The 18,041-nt window shown below is 35.8% G+C and overlaps 1 protein-coding gene across 5 annotated transcripts in view; it reads right to left on the bottom strand.

Annotated features, from left to right (window-relative positions):
- VWA8 (von Willebrand factor A domain containing 8) overlaps nucleotides 1–18,041 on the bottom strand; it is a 392,879-nt gene that overhangs the window by 178,585 nt on the left and 196,253 nt on the right. For all 5 annotated transcript variants that reach the window (XM_057494495.1, XM_036932428.2, XM_036932430.2 and 2 more), the window contains one exon: nucleotides 13,724–13,800. In XM_057494495.1, coding sequence (XP_057350478.1) covers nucleotides 13,724–13,800 — 77 coding nt within the window. The remainder of the gene's footprint in view (nucleotides 1–13,723; nucleotides 13,801–18,041) is intronic.

Genomic DNA, 18,041 nt, shown 5'->3' with positions numbered 1-18,041 from the left:
ACTGAGTATGTCTAGAATATAGTTGTGTGGAGGGGAGTAAGATGATGGTAGAGTGAGTTAGAGTAAATAGCATCTTTAAATATCATGTTTGAGTCTAACTTTCATTCATGGAAATGTAGGACCACTCATCTATCCATTTCAGAAACAGGATTCTCTAAATGGGTGTCTCACAGATGAATTGGAAGGAAGAGATGTTGCATTTATTTATTTGTTTAACAAATGTTTATCTTAACATCCACCATATTCCAGACATGAGGCTGGAGAGAGGCAGTTCTAAGCCGTCCCTGCCCTTAGGGAAAGCTCATTGTCTAGCTGGGAAGACAGGTGGGGACATGTAATTGTGTTAAAGAATGGCCTGTACAACAACAGAGCCTGTGTAGGTCAGTGGCTCTAAATGTACCATCAATAAAATGTTTTCTTGGTGAAGACACATTCTAAAATATACAAAAATTGAAATGAACTGAGCTAAAAATAAAAAATAATAACTTAAAAACACTTTTAGATTTTATTTGTTAATACAAAAAACTTTTTGTTCTCATTAAAAATTAACAAGGATATTTTGGAGAGAACAATGTGATTGATGCACTTTATTATTTGTGATTTAAAGGTCTAATCCTAAATTCAGTTTATTTTGACACCTGTTTCAATGGTTATCATAGGGGAAAAAGAGCTTACAAAGACTTGTAGATCCAAACTGAAGCACAAACATTGACTGTACTCTCTAGAGCTCAACATTCATGTTTCAATCTCATTTGTCAAATACATAAAGGTTTTGCTACAGTTAGGCTTGGGAATTGGGCTTGGAAATTTCCATCTTTCCTGATGTCAATCTGGTTTTGTACAGGCAGACTGTGCCACATTTCATATTTTGAACAAATGGATTCAAAACTCAAAGAAATGCTTCATTTAAAAGATTGTTAAACATATAGAAAATAGTATTTCAAGCTTTAGTGTATGATCTATTCCTATATTTCAGCACTTTTGACACTAAATGTGTGGGTTATCCACACCCAGCAATCCTCTAGTTCTCTACAGACAGCAACTGGATGTCTACATGTCAATTTAATATTGACACTAAATACTTGGTGGAGTTAGTGCAAGTTCTGAGCCTCCAGTACTTCTGATGCACCACCTATAAATCAGGGGTTCCCACAACCTCCTTCTCAGGTTCCCTACTTTACAAGAACAGCTCACAGAACTCAGGAAGGCATGTTATTTACTACTATTGGTTTATTATGAAGGATACAACTTGGGAATAGCCTAATGGAAGAGATGAAGAGGGCAAGTCATGGTGGCGAGTAGAGGAACAGGAGTAGATTTTCCAGACCCTCTCTGGGTGTACCACCCTACAACCACCTCAGTGTGTGCACCAACCCAGAAGCTCTCCAAACTCCACTGTTCAGGATTTTTATAAAGATTCAGTGAGGTAGGCACAATTGATTAAGTCACTGGCACTGGTGAATTAGTTCATCTCCAAGTCCTCTTCTTTCTCCTTCCCAGAGGTGAGGAGGTGGGGAGGAAAGTTCTGACCCTCTAATTACATAGTTGATTTCTCTGGCAACCTGCTCCCTTCTGAAGCTAGCTCCGGGCCCCAGCGTCACCTTATGAGCTGAAGAAAAGACTCTGTCACTCCAGAAGATTCCAAGGGTCTTAGAACTGGGGACGAAGATCAAATATTATAACAAGAATATCCCTTTCACTCAGGAAATTAGAAGCTCTTGTGCCAGGAACAGGAATGAAGACCAAATATATATTTCTCATTATATCACAATATCACAGGGTGATATACATTATTTTCAGCCACAAAAATACCTAACAATTAAAATAGTTATAAGCATCTGATTTCAAAATGCTCTTTTCAGAGATTTTCCTTAAGGAGTTATTTTCTGCTTTACTGCTAAAGCATGACTTTTACTTTAAAGGATCAAATTAAATGTTTTTTTAATTTTTAAAATATCTGTTATATACCATATCTCTGACAGCCATTTAACACACAGACAGATCAACAAATCATGAACTCTTAACTTTGTAAAAGACAAAGGTGTAGGTCTGACAGATATTTTAAATACTTTACAGTAACATACAAGTGAGTCTGTGTAGTATAAAAGATTTTCATTGTCTGTTCCAATCTCATTACAAAATATGCAATCCTTCTGGCTTTACTTTAAATGTCTTGTGGTATGATATATCAAACTGGCAACATCTTTTAGTGCATTGTGCAAATCTACTTTCAACTTCTTTGTGTTCAATGCTTTGTTTTGAATCATCATGGAGTGAATTCATTTCATGTGCAGTGTCCTCTGCAACCTTATTCCATTGTCTCTTCTTTATTCAGTCAAATCAGATGCCCCATCAATAGTTATTCTTGCATAATTTTCTGCCAATTTCACATTAATTTTACATTTTAATACAATTTTCAACAAGAATTATTTTTCCAGAATCTTTTAAACCACTGTAGGGTTTACCATGTGAGGGATAGCTTTGTTAAAAGTAGGTAACATAAATCATAAATCTACTGAATTGGGCAAATCTGCTAAACTGGTAAACTGTTATGTGTTGTCATACTATGCAATCAAATGAATACCTGAGAAAACCACTGTCATCATCTAATAACATGAACTCCTACAATCTGTCTGGGTACTTCCCATATCCTGTATGTGACAAACTGAACACATGAGGGCAACAGTGTCAATTTGTACACTAAATATTAGTAATGCTTATTTCATATTTTAGAGATCAAAATAAATACAAATTCTAACATCTTCCCATGTTCAGTGGATCGTCTTCAACCACTTGGTATGTGTTCCTCACTTAAAAAAAATACTTTGTACTAATGGTGTCACAAAGAAAGGAAACATCTGCTTGTGAAAGAAAAGAAGTAAGGGTCTAAGAAATTTTCCTAGAAGAAAATACTTTTATTTTGAAGAAAAAATAAGAGTATTCCAGGTAGACTTGATACGGAAGGGCATTCCAGGTTGTAACAGCTGCATGTGGCAAGTTATGGGGTCACTGATATGCATGTGACACTTGGGAACTATGAGTAGTTCACATGGCTTAAGTATAAATATGTGGAAGAGAAAAGCTGGAAGCATGACCAGTGAAGCAGACAAGGCTCTAACTATGTACTTGGTGCTACCGGCCATGGGAGTCACTGAAGGGTTCTGAGCAGAGTCTAGTGATCAGCTTTATGGGCTGGAACAATGTGAGGAACGGAAAGGATAGATTGGAGGCTAGATTCTTAACCAGAAAGCTATAGTCTAGGAAAGAGATGAGAAACAGAATTATGGCCCAGAGGGGGAGGGAGGGAGATATTACATCTATTACAGGAATGGAATTAAAAGGACTTGATTACAAGTCTAGAGTGCAGGAGAAGAAACTATTGCAATAAACCAAGCACGGCCAGTGGCTGTGGGAGAGGAAAAGAAGGAAATACTTGGGAGTCCTTGAAAAATGTAGAAATGATTTTGTAATGATTGGCTGTCAAGATGAAGGACAGGTAAAGGTGAGTGTACACCAATTATAGACCAGGTGACTGGATACAGGATTCCACATGCTCAGAGAGGAAACATTCATTCTTTCTTGTACCAATCACATAAGCAACACTGCTTTACTGAGGCCCACCATGAACCAGATACAGAAAGAGGGCTGGAGGACATTCAAAAAGGAAAAGTTGGTATGAAGACATGGACATTTTAGATTTGAAATGCCCCAGAGATACCTATGTGGATATTTTTTTAAAGCAAAATGCAGATCTAAAGCTAAGAAGAGAGGAAGGGGCAGAATATGTGGCATTCATCTACATACTGATAGAAGAAAATAAAGACTTACAAAGAAGAGATTTAATTTTAACTGGGTCCCTACCACATGCCAGGCACTGTTCTAGATACATGTGGCATATATCATTTAATTCCTACAATTCATGATGAAATTTGGGCTCAAAGAGTTCACTCAAACTCACATTATTAAAAATTTGAGGCTTCTGCTTATTTTGGCCCAGTTTTATATTAAATGGTTTATGCTTTTTGACACAATGTATTTCTAAAAATCACATCTTAAAACACATTAGCACTGGTGACCATGTAGCATTTCTCTCATCTGATCAGCTGTTAGCAGAAACCAGTGAAGTATTAGCAACAGTGTTCAAGGAATGCAGCAGCAGACTTTAAGTCCTCAGTGGAAAATGATATTCAACTGTACATAACTGCTACTTAGAGCTGGTGAAAAGAAAAATATCACACTCGGAGTGTGTGTGTGTGTGTGTGTGTGTGTACAATATAAAAACACCTTTGTTCGTGCAGATTGCAAAGCCTGTGGAGCTAGTCCCGGCTTCATTCAGTCTCATTTAGCTGCAGGCTCAGTTCCTGACTTCCTATTGTAATCAGTGAGTGAGAACATGAATCACTGGTCTTGCTCAAAGAGTTTATAAATCTCATGTTTGGGGAGTTATGACAAGTCTTAAACATTCCTGCCTCTGTTCCCTCCATTTCCTGATTACCTCACCAATATTCCCACCAGCACCAGTATCCCTGGTAACCTTATCCCCCCTGGGTCAGACCCTAGCTGGGCCTGGTACTTTCAGCTGTTGGCTGGAACCCTTTTCCCACCTCTCACCAGCCAAGTTCTCACAACCCTCTAGTTACTGTTATCCGTAATCTTTCAAGGATCCATTGTACATTGGGTCAGTTAATCCACTGAGTCTCTAAAACAGACAAAGCAGATGAAATGCTAAAATGTCTTGCTGCATTCCTTGAACACTGTTGCTAATACTTCACTGGTTTCTGCTAACAGCTGATCATATGAGAGAAATGCTACATGGTCACCAGTGCTAATGTCTTGCTATTTTGAAGATAGCTGTTGCTGGCAAACTTACCCATTTATTCCTTATCATATACCCTTTACAATATTTTTACATCACTTCCATTGTAGCATTGATATTTTCTGTTTATTGAATTAATTATTTATAATGAATCTCCTCATCACCACTAGAAAGAAAACTTCACAATAGCAATGACCTTGTCTGTCTCGTCATCACTTTTTTTCAAGGCCTAGAGCAGTGTTGGGCACTGCACTCATTAGGAGCTCAATAAAGGTTTCTTGCAGCATATGCCACTGGTGCCCTCCACAGATCTTCTTTACCACCAAGTGCATCTATCTCCCAACTACAGCACCATCGCACAGCTGCACTCATCTTCACAGAACTGCCCTCCCGCAACGGGGAGCCACCCCACCCAGAAATGCCTGGGCGTAGAAGTTCCCCTTTCCTCTCCTAAGGGGCAGCCCTTATCCGGCGACTTACTGATATGGAGGCAGACAATCTGGCCCTCCTGCTTCCAGGTGGGATACCTGAGTAGTGCCATTCATACCCCCAGAGCAGCCTGTGAAGAGGCTGAGGCCACACTTCAACTTAAAACCACTTCTCTTCCTCAGCCTTCTCCTGACTCCTTCATGTCCCTACAAGTTTCACCTAAAAGTTTAAGTGGTTGGACATGATGTTAAGCAGGCTAAGATAATCTGATATTGAAACAGTTGTAGGATTGAGTTTATTTTTATTTTTACTACAACTAAGGACGAAGACTTTTATAACCCCTCCCCCACCACTGATTTTATAATGGAAGTCAGTGTGAAATAATAATTTTTTAAATAAAAAATTTGCTTTCAAGTTAAAAGAAATCACAAAGGACTGGAAGGTTATACTAAATTGAGAACAGTGATTGACGAAGAAGGGGAGATGAGACTGGAGGTGACTGAAGACTATCATTAAATTAGCTATAATTAGGGTGTTTTATTTCTGCAAAAAAAAGAGTAGAATCAAGTCTGAGACAAATATTAACAATTTTTAAATTTCAGTAATAAATTTGGGTATGTGTTATATATGTTTATTTAGATTTTTTGGATTTTTAAAGTTTTTCTCAAACTAAAAGTGTACGTAATACTTGAAAGGAATGTATGTAGCTATTTTCTAGCAGCAAGGGATGCAATAAAACTAAGAAAAAATACACACTGTGCCAGGGGCTCTCAAGCTATTTACTCTGTGATTTAAGAAATAAAAATGGAAAAGAATCCCATAGAATCCTCCTTGTTTCATTCTTCAATTCCAAAATAGCCTAGAGCATGCTGCTATCTGGTACCTCTAGTTCCAGGCATCTGTCTTCAGCTCAGACCTACTAATCTCCACATCCACAAGTATTTTTTGGGCACACTAAGCTGGGACTGAAGCAATGTCAGCCTGGGTGGAACAGCATGTAAAAGACCACAGGAATTAGTCTTGTTTATGTTTTTATGAAATACCTGGGTGAAAGAACAGAAAACTGAGGTATTAAATCTATTGATGATACACCTTAGGGGAGGTGTGATTAAGACACAAAGTAAGTACAAACCCACATGGAAAAGTTACAGGTACTGGCATGATTCATTTTGTTAGAAAGAGGCAGTAAAGGCACTCTTAGTGGGAGAACTACTGTCCAAATGGTGATAAAAATGTTTCTAAAATAGCTTTTTCAAATTCATAATGGGGAAGATGAGACTGAAGGAGTACCCCGGAGGTTTTGTGTAGCAGCTGACATCTGACATGTCTCCAGTTTTCTATTGCTCTTACCAGTGCTAAGAACGTCTTGATGGCTAATAATTTTTTCCATGAGACTTTAGAAAAGCTTTTAGTTTTTCTATTTCTATGAATACATCTGTTTGCCCTCTGGGACTTAATGAATTTCAAAATTATACTGTCACATTCAGTTTTCTTCGGCCAGAGGAAAGCCTTGTAGTTGAATTATGCTGTGCCTTTCAAGGCATATCATCATTCACTCCAGGATACTTGATATGAAGAGGTTCAATGCGACAGTTTAACACTTGATTTTATTTCGTTTGATTCCACAAAGGAAAAAATATATAAAATTATGATAGAGGAAAAGCAACTGTTTTAACAATAACCATCCACAGTGCAATATTTTAACCATATCAGATGTTAGAACATTTATATAATAGCGGTTACAGGTCTAATACATATGTGGCTAAGGGATGATAATCTGATTATAAGGAAGTTTGAATTGCAAGGCCCAGACCGAATTAGCACACATCAAGTCACTTCAACAATTACTTACTGGGTATTTAATCCATTGTACTTTGGGAACCATACAAAATACCTGCCTCATGATTGGTAGGTAGACTATACATGAGATAGTTACTCTTTTTTCCCCTCACCCTCCACAGAGTCATCAAGGCTTCTATAATTAGCCAGTTAGACCTGGTTCAATCTGTCCTTTCTTTCTTTCCATTCTCATTGCCAATATGTTTGTTCAGCCTCAACAGTTTCATCTGGATTACTGCAATCACCTCCCAGTGTTTTCTGTGATTCAAGTCTCATATGACTTAGATCAATCCACAGACTGTGTAGCCAGTCGTGATCTTTCGCTCTATCATGTTGTGTTCTGGATAAAACCCAACCTCAACAGAGCCTACAAAGTTCCCACAAAGCCTGTATCTTCCTCTTGGCATCAACTTTTGCATCTATGCATATACAGCCCCTGCTCCACCAAGCTGCCTCTCATTTCCCAGTGTTTAGATAGTCTGTTTTCAATAACCATAATGCCCTGTTCTCTGCTTACACTTGGCATACTCCTACTTCTCCCTTAAGACTCAGTTTGTGTGCCACCTTCTCCAGACACCTTCCACCATATCACATGCATATACTCAGAGGGCCAAGCACCTCTCCTCCAGCTTCCCTGTACATGCCTCTTTCACAGATTCTATCCAGTACTGTATTACAAATGTTGATGTATTTTTGCCCACTAACAAACAAGCAGGTACTTCTAGGTCAAGATCAATATTATCATCTACATATTATCAGTGCCTAAAAGAGGCATTCGTAAAAACAACAGGAATCTAATAAATAACAAAGTAGATAAATGATATATGATAAATAAACCAGACTCCTATCCTCAAGAAGTTCCCTATTTAGTTTAGGCAGCAAGACTGGAAAAAGGGAAGAGGTTGGAAATAAGATATAAAAATTAACTATAATGCAAATCAGAGTAAGATAAGAAAGTTGGGTATGTGGCAAGATACTGGTATTTATTAGTTTGCCTGAATATTTAGGTGCCTAAAATAAGCCAGCCATTGTGGTTGGTCCTTTGCACACTCTCATTTAATTTTCACAACCATTCTGCAAGGTATTATTATTTCAGTTTGATAGGTAAGGAATTAGGACTCAAGGAATTCAAGGCTGCACAAAAGTTAATGGTAAAGACATGATTTGATCTTTAAAATCCTTGTTCTTTCTGATACGACGGCACCAATTCAGTTCCTCTAAAACAATGGAGCTTCAGAGGAGGGAAACTCCTCCCAGAATCACACATCAGAAAAGGTTCCACAGAGAAGTAACAGTGGACCAAACCTTGAAGGATTAGGGGAGAAAGAGAGTGCATTTCTTAAATGGAGTAATAAAGATAGGCATGGTAACAAGTTCAAAACTTGTGAGTAGGACAGATAAAGGACCAGTCTGGAATAAGTTGAGCAGACAAGAGAACAATCCCACTGATGAGAGAGTTGCAACTATGCTGGGGGACTGGTATTTTCTATATTTACCTATTTTCTGTATTTACAAGAAACTAACCAAGAGCTTATAGGCCATGTTAATGATTGGACCTGTGCTATCATCTTCATATGTGAAGGGTAGTAAATGAAAATGAAAGTCTGATAATATAAGTATTTCAGAGCCCTAAGGTAATTCTGATTTTAATATAAAAGTATATTCTTATACAAGGAGGAAGCATAGCTATAGAAGTTGATACATCAAGTGTCTTTTTTAATGTCAAATTAACATAATTTTATGGAAAACAAATAGATGCACTTCACAAATGTGAGCCATGTAATCTCTTTTGTTTGAAATATATACCATAAAAGCAATTATACCCATTAATCTTTTAAGCTACCTAAAGCATAGTCTTAGGATAACATATTGATTTTAACTAAAGACAAATTGCTCAGCTTGCACATTTTATGACATCTGATTATGAAAATTTAAAATGGTCATACTTAAAAGTACACTGGTTGTTTTATTCATGTATGTTTGGTGACAGTTTTATTTATCAAGATTGTGTTTGGAATGGATCAGAACTGATTTTGTTGGAATGACATTCATAAACTAAATTAAGTGTGACTGATTATTTAGATGGTAACATCAAAAATCCATTAAAAGGAATCAAAATAAACAAAGTAAAGACCTTAAGTGGGTCACCCACAGATCAGAGAAGTTCTGAACATTTTTTTTAATTGTTATTTTTAGATCTCTTAAAACATGTTTCTCTTAAAGTAATTTTATGAGCTTAAATTTTATGGCAAATATAGCCCGAAAACTGTATATAATAAAGAAGTTTCCCACGTTGAAATTAGTGGGAATGTCTAATTAATGAAAATCCTTTAATATTAGACATTTAAACAGGAATTTAACTTTCAACTTTACATAATAATTTAAATGTCAAATATTGCCAAATAGTGATATCCAGGGTTCTGTTAAAATGAATATTTTATTTGTAATACTATCATCAATCAATAATATAGAAATGGGTGCTATACAAAAAATATTAAAATATAAGGCTTTGAAATTTTTATTACCTTTTGAATTTAGAAAGTTTTTTCATAGACAACATATTCATACATTTATGCAGCCAGTGAATAAGCAGCATGTAATTCCTTACTATTTATGGATCACTTGTTACTTTATGACAAAAGGTTGGTATAAAAGACATTCTAGACAGAAAAGTAAGGCATGATATTGCTAATCTTCTGACTTTCTAAAGCACTCTGAGTACTGTCTTTTTGCCTATTCAAAGATATAAGAATATAGAGTTAAGAGATACCAGAAATTATCTTGTCTACTTTTCTCACTCAGAGATGAAAAACAGATCCAAAGAGAGATTCATAAAAAGCCTAAAACACATATATAATATATATACAATAAAGAATTTAGAATATAAATTAAAGGTTGAAAATCACTTATTTAAGCATTCATATAAAAGGGTTTAAAAAAGATGTTATATCCAAAGAAAATAAAAGGGTGTAATAAAGATAAAATCAGAAATTACTGAAATAGAAAACAAACATACAAAAGAGAGATTCAACAATGCCAAAAGTTGGTAGCTTGAACAGACTAATGATACTGATAATCCCCTGGAAAAATTAATCATGAAAAAAAGAGAGAGAAGGCAACTAACCAATACCACAAATAAAAATTAGGATATCATCCCTGAGCCTAAGGACATTAAAAATATCACAAGATGACTTTACGAACAACTTTACACCAATAATTAGAAGACAAGAAATAGTTCTTAGAAAAATAAGATTTTATCAAAACTTCTTATAACTACTCAAGATTGAATCATAAGCAAAAGTTCTGTTTACAATGAGTGTGATGGTGACATACAGCCAGGAAGAATTGTTAAGTTCCTGTTATAGTTCTTTGCTTCCTTTTTTGCTGATTGTTTTTAATGACTGCCATAATCTACGATCAGAAATGACTGAGGCAGTTCAGTCTAACATATTGCTCTTTAAAAATATTTTGGTGTCTAACATACAGAAATGGAAAAACTGCCCCACCATACAAAGGGATTCTCTTATAAAGTGAAGCCCTTCTTTCTGGGGATAAATTTAGGAGCTGATTTCAACCATTGAAGTCATCCTTAAGAGAAAGTTGGTTTTCTGCTTGATTATTTTAAAATATACTTTAATTTGTTTTAATTTAAACTGCCACTATATGCCTCAGTGGCACTGGTATATAAATTCACTAAGACTTTCAAGTAATTACATGCTTTTAAAGGTACAATTAATCAGTATAAATGAAACACAATGCAACCAGAAAAAAAAATAGCAAAAATTCTCTTAAGAATGACCAACTGCAATGTCACTGTATTATCCTCAAAATGTAAAATATGAGTCTTGCCATGTGCCCTGCAGCTCAAAAACTGGACTGTGATATATTACAAATAAAAGTTATTCAGATAGGAACTAGCAAACTAAACATTTTGATTTTTTCATTATTTTCCTTAAACTTTGTCAATGTAGGAAGAAAAACTGATGGAAAAACTTAATGAGGGAAAAAAGGAGTTAGTTTTTCAGATTCAGTGAAACATGAAAGACTGAAATGATTAAAAACAAGAATAGTATTACAGCTCCTTAAATATGGGGATTGTGTTTTGAAATTCTTTCTATATTTCTTAAGACACCTAGTTCTGCAATTTTGATACAGCAAATTCTTTAAAAAATAAAAAAGGTGAGTTGAAATTCCTAGATGTATATAAGGCATCTTTCATATAAAGAAGAACCATGAGAAGATGTGGGAACAAGCTAGCAATTTTCTGAAACTATGTAGTGACCTATAGAAGTTTAGGAGTTGAAATGACCTTGCTATGCCCTATTAAAATTCGCAGATTGAAATTTATACATACTTTGTTAAATGTATTCCTAAATATTTCATGTTTTCATGTTATTGTAACAGTATTTTAAATGTCTTATTTTCCCATTGTCCATTGCTGTTATATAGGAATACGACTGATTTTGTACATTGACATATCCTATGACTTTAATTCCCATATTCTGATAGGGTTTTTTTTTTATAGATTTCTTAGAATTTTCTGTACAGACAACTATGTTGCTTCTAAATAAAGGCAATTACTTCTTCCATTTAAACATGCGTGCCATTTATAACTTTTTCTTGCCTTGTTGCACTAGTTAGGACCCCCAGCAATTGCTCTACAGTGAATATCCTTGCCTTTTCCCAATCATAGGAGAAAAACATTTGGTTTTTCACCATTAAATAGAAGTTGGCTGTAGGTTTCTTCACAGATGCCTCTTACGAGGTTAAGGAAGCTTCCCGCTATTTGCAACTTTATGATATTTTATCGTGGGTGTTGAAAGCTAAATGCTTTTTTTTGCAATGATTGTGATGGTTATATGTTTTTTCCTTTATGCTGTAGATAGAATAAATTACATTATTTGATTTAAAATGTTAAACCAATGTAACATTCCTGGAATAAAACCCACTTGGTTTTTTGAGGTTCACTGATTTTCCTAGATTGGTGACTTAATGCTTTTCAACAAAATTGGGAATTTTCACACCATTATATCTTCAGACACTGCTCCGTCCCATTCTTTCTCCTTTCTTTTGAGACTCCAATTATTCACATTGTTAGGATGCTGTTTTAGGGTTGCCATTTCTGTATTGAGAATTCCTAATTATTTCCTCATTATGTTCATTTTTTGCCCCTTTAAATGCTTCAATAAACTCATAGCGACTCTTTTATGGCCCTAGTCTGCTAATTCCATCATTTGTCATTTTTGGGTCTATTACTATTGACCAATTTTCTGCTGCATCTTTGTACTTCTAGTAATTTTCTATTGAACACATGATGTTATGAATGCTATGTTGTTGACTGGATTTTGTAGTCTTCCTTCACTGCATGTTGTTTGTTTAGGTAAACAGTTAATGTACTTTTGAATCAGCTTGACCTTTTCAATGCACTTCCCCCTAACACCCATCCCCTTAATTTTTAAAGTCATTTTGTATGAGAAACACTTTCAAAAATAATATTAAATAGCAAGTATTCTTGTTTACTCAAGGCTTATTTTTAAACTTATTCTAGGTGGGCATAGAGTAGCTTTCACTTTGGTCCTACTTCTAAAGCATAGACTTTATAGGATATCTGTGAATACCAGGAATGTTTAATGAAGGCTCCTAACCTATGGGAGCTCTGGTAGTTCTTTAGCTCACAGGACTCTGGTAGCTGTTCTCTTCCCAGTGTGAGTCTTGTCCAGTTTTATAATTCTTGGTTACAGTAGGACCAATCAGGTTCCAGTTACTCTGCCACAGACAGAGGTGTAAATCCCAAAAGGGAGTTTCTGACCATCTTTCAGCTTTACTTTGGCTTCTCTTTCTCTTTTGGCCAACTAACTCTCCCTTCTTTTCTCCTACCTTTTTATTTAATGAATACACTGTTATCAGTGAAAGTACCAAAGTCAGAAACTCATTTTTATAACCCAATATCATACTCTTTCCACCACAGAATATTTTTTATCTCCTGTGATTAAAAAAATAAAAATTTAATCTAGTTTCAAGTTGCTTATTATTTGCTATATTCTTTGGTTTCTCTCTTGGAAGATTTAATGTTTATATTTTTAAAAGATTTAGAAGAGGTTCACTGGTAAAGCTAAAAACAATACATGTTGAGAAAATCTATTTGATTAAAACCTATCCCAGATCCAACATTCTGACTATACAAAATTAATCTATAAAGTGTTTTCAAGGAAGGCATGAAGACTGGTTAACTTACTTCTTCCATATTTTTGAGTTCCTTATCTCATACTTTGAGGTTCATATAGTTATTGTTTCTCCTTGTGAGCTATTTAAGCTTCCTGTTAGAAAGTGGGCTTAGCCTCTACATTTTTTTCTTCTAATTTAAGAGCCTTTATGTTGATGAAATCTGCTCTTAGAATATAATGTTCATCACTCTCTGTCCACAAAATATCTATTAATTCATGTTATAAAGCATTAGTCACTTTAAAAATAAATTTTGCATGATTTTATTACCTTTTAAGGAGAGGAGAGATAAGAGCAGGAGGAACAGACATGAAACTGGTTTATAAAATGGCTCTTTAAGAACGTACTTTTAAATTGTACAGGGAGAAAAATAATAACAAACCAGATCATAAGAGGTTATGGGTCTTACCCTCTTACCTGTGAAGCTGGATATATTCTCGAGGTCTGTTGAGTAGGTGAAGGAATCTGTCAACAATCTTGTTTTTTCCTACACCCTGTAATTACACAGAAAGTATTAGAAAAAAAGAGACTCATCTGTAGGTAAAACAAGCCAAAAGAATCTACTTTCTCAAAGTTGTACTGTTTGGAAACCCAACTAGTAGATATATATAGCACATCTGTGACATAAAGGTTTTTTTAAGCAATTTACTTCTAGATACACTAGATTTAAGCTCTTCTTATTTAAAAGGAAATTCACAATTATTTTAGCCTTCTCCAGCTTCTTTTTCTGTTCCATAATTTTACACTGAAGTATAGACTTTGTAGCAGAATACTAGCTATATTAGATTTGAAGAATGGCATCAAAGGTGATTAAGTGTCAAAACAATAATTTTTATCATCAGTTCTTCAGAAGTATGGTTTTCAATTACAGAAAGATAAATATAATACTGTACTTCTTCTGTTTTAATTAAACACTCATTTCTTCTCCTTTTATCCCACTTTCTAGTTATTTAAAACCCTGGAAACCTAAACTTATAACCAGGGTTTGATTTATAAGTCTCAACTCTAACTGCTCTTTGCAGAAATGGCCTTATTACCTTACCACTTACTGATACTGAGAAGTGCTGTTCTTTTGTGGAAGACTGACTGCTAAAAATAGAATCCACTCCCATGCTATTTCTTCAAGTTTTCATTTGGAGATAGAATTCTCTAATGATGAGACATGAATCTTTTAATAAGTGGGTTGTGTGGGAGTAGAAGTGGTTTAAAAATCTGAATTCTATATCATATGCCATAGCAATAAATAACACACTGATTTCTTATACTGTGCCAGGCTCTATGCTAAGTATTTTCACATGTTATTTCATTTAATCATCACAACATCCCATGAAGCAGGTATTATGACTATTCCAACCTCAAAACTTAACTAACTAAAGCTCAGAAATGTTAAGTATATGTTTATGGTCATACAGCTAATCATAGTAGAGCCAGGATCATATCCAAGTCTGTCTGATTCTGATGCTCATACCTTTAGTGCCAACATTATGGATTATATTTCTTTGAGTTTGAAGTTGATTTAGGTAAACTGGGCCTGGGATTATCTCTTTCACTGCTTCAGGAATACATCTTAAAGAAACAATTAGGCAGGTCAGGGAAATGCATGGTGCCTAGCAGTAAGAACAGAAGCCCAATAAAGGGAAGGAGGCAGTATTATTGGTATTTCTGCTACATTCTCATCTTGTGAAGAAAGGCATTCTACAAGCACCAAGGACAGAAATTCAAATCAAGTGAATGGACTTACAGAGAATCATCTTTGTCCTAGCACTGTAGCAGTTCCTTTAAGACAGACAAATTCTCAAAGACAATATGAGAATTTGTCCTTCATGATTCTTAACAGGAGGCAAGGCATATGCACACGGAGCACAGAAGGTAAGTCACCAGTATATACACATAACTGTTAACTTATAGCTGTATAGGTTCTAATAGCCTTAGAGTTTCTCTCTTCTCTTTTGTCCATTAAATATGTAGAAAGGGACTAGAATGATTACCAACTATTCAATAAATAAGACAGGTATGAAGTATACACACACAGTAGCAGGCAATTAAGATACACTGTACATCCTTGAATCCGGGAGAAACACAATAAAATCAATGTTTACAGAAGGTCAATATGGCAATAATATGCAAAATATACTGACAAGAAAAGACATTGGTATCTAGGAGGTTATTTATTCATTGAACATATAAACAAATATTTAGTAAGTGCTGGCATGTAACAGGTGAGATAGCAGTGAACAAGAAAGATAAGGTTTCTGCTCTTATGTAGCTTACATTCCAGAAGTGTGGAGACAGAGTAGAAGGTAGATTAGAAAGTAGGTAGAAAAGGAGGAAGATATAAGTAGACAACTAAATAAATAAACACAAAACCATCAAATAGTGATGCTCTCTATGAAAAATTAAGAGATAATATTGATGGGGTGGCAATTTCATATCGGTTAGAAGTGAAGACCTTTCCTTAGGTAACTTTTAAGCTAAGATCTGAATGACAAGGGGCTAGTACTTGAGGATTATGAAAAGGGGCATTCCAGAAGAAGAGCTGCAACAAATGATCCCCGAAGTGAGAGTAAACTTAGGATATTTGAGGAACAGTGTGTTCAAGTATGTGGATAAAAAGAGAATATACAAGATGAAGACATAAAAGGAAGCAGGGTCTATTTAGGTAGAATTTTGCAAGCCAAGGTGAAGAAATGGAATTTTATTCTAAATGTGACAGATAGCTAGTGGAAGATTTTCAGCAGAGAAGCGACATGAACTCATATTGATCATAAAGAGATTACTTTGGTTTAGTGTGGGGAGTGCATTGTCAGGAAGGGGCAAGGGGGAAACTGGGAAACCAGCTGGAATGCTACTGTAAGAGTCCAGGTGTGAGATGGTATGGCTTAGACTGGGGTGTATAAATGGAGGATGGACTCAAGCTGTTTTCTAACTAATACTGACTGAACTTGCTCATGGATTGGGCATGGGAAAAGAAAGATTAGACATCATTCTAGATAATTCCTTGAGCAAAAAGTTAGGGGACTGGCGAGGAAGACTGTTTTAACTAGCAAAATCAGGAACTAACTTATCTTTCTCCAAAGCACTTACTACCACTGAACATTCTGTCAAGTTCTTTGTCTATGGTCCTTCTCCCCTCACTAGAAGCTTAAGTTCCTTGAGTTGCTTTGTTCACTGCTTTAGCCCCAGTGCCTAGAACAGTGCCAGCACAAAGTACGCACGACGTGATTTTTCAGATGAATTAATGACACTTTATCTCCCTAGATTGCTGGGCAAACTTGGCCAGTCATCCTTAGTACTTCTCACTCTACCTTCCAGGTTCAATTCATAATGAATTCGTCTAATTTCAACCTCCAAACTATACGGTAAGTCTGTGAAATTTCTCTGGAATCATTTAAAATCTAAGGGGCACCACATCTGGTCTAGAATCATGCTTCTCATGATTTGATGAGCAAATGAATCACTTTGAGATGTTAAAATGAACACTGATTCAGTATGTCTAGGGTAGGACTTGAGATTACGTGTCTAAGAAGTTCCCAGGTAAGAACAATGCTGCTGGTCGACAGACTATACTCTGAGAAGCAAGAATCTAGGTGACTGCAATAGTCCCACAACTGAGCTCCCTACCTTCACTCATTCTATTGTGAACATATTTTCCACATTGCACCCTGAGTAATCTTAACAGATACATTAGATCATGGCATTTTCCTGTTCAACACCATTCAGTATCTTCTCATTTAGAATAAATTTGAAAAATTTTACTATGGCTTTTAAGTCCATAGATGCTCTAGCCTCCACCCATCCCTCCAGCCCACCTGTCACCCTTCTCCCAAACACTGTTCTGGTCATATTCATCCTTCATTCCTTAAAGATTCCAAACTCTTCCCTATCTCAGGGGCTTCGCATGTGCAGATCTTTCCCCTTGGGGGACTTTTCCTCATTCACCATCCTATTAATTCTCATTAGTCCTTCCTCACAAAGGCCTATTCTGATCTCCCAATGTAAGTCAGGTCCTCCTTCAGCTCCCTCACTAACCTGCATTTTTCCTTCATAAGCATAAATAGATTTATATGTGTGACAACTTGTTTAATGTCTCTGATTCACTGTTTTTTTTATTGATGTATCATTGATATACAATATTATATGGGTTTAAAGTATACAACACAGTGGTTCAATAGTTACCCATATTAACCCCCACTAGTGTGGTTACTATCTGTCAATATAGGAAGATGTTACAGAATCAGTGACTATATTCTCTGTGCTGTACTACCATTCCCATGACCAGCTTATATTATGAGTGAGAATTTTTGTGCTCCTTTATCCCCCTCACATTCCCCACCCACCTAGCACAACCCCAACCCCATGGTAATCACCAGCCACTTCTCTGTCTATGAGTCTACTGCTATTTTGTTCATTTTGTTTTGTTTTGTTTTAAGATTCTACAAATAAGTAAAGTCATACGGTATTTGCCTTTCCACTGTTCTGTGCCCTGTTTAAGTGCCATGGGAGCAGAGTCCATGCCTGTTTATCATTATAGCCCTAGAGCCCAGCACAGAGCCTGACACAAAGAATGCTTTCACTATTTGTCCAATGAATGACTGAATACAGAGAATTTGGGAAGTACCAGAGAAGGGTACAAATCCCAGTAAGATATAAAATGTGACCATGTCAATAAGGATAATGAATAGTGGAAACTGTGATGAGTTACAGACTTGTAAAAGCTGGGCAAGTTTTGCAAATG

The sequence above is a fragment of the Manis pentadactyla genome, chromosome 17 (assembly GCF_030020395.1).
Source record: "Manis pentadactyla isolate mManPen7 chromosome 17, mManPen7.hap1, whole genome shotgun sequence".
Lineage (NCBI taxonomy): Eukaryota > Metazoa > Chordata > Mammalia > Pholidota > Manidae > Manis > Manis pentadactyla.
The sequence above is the reverse complement of the archived record's forward strand: the minus strand, read 5'-3'. Positions and strand labels throughout refer to the sequence as shown.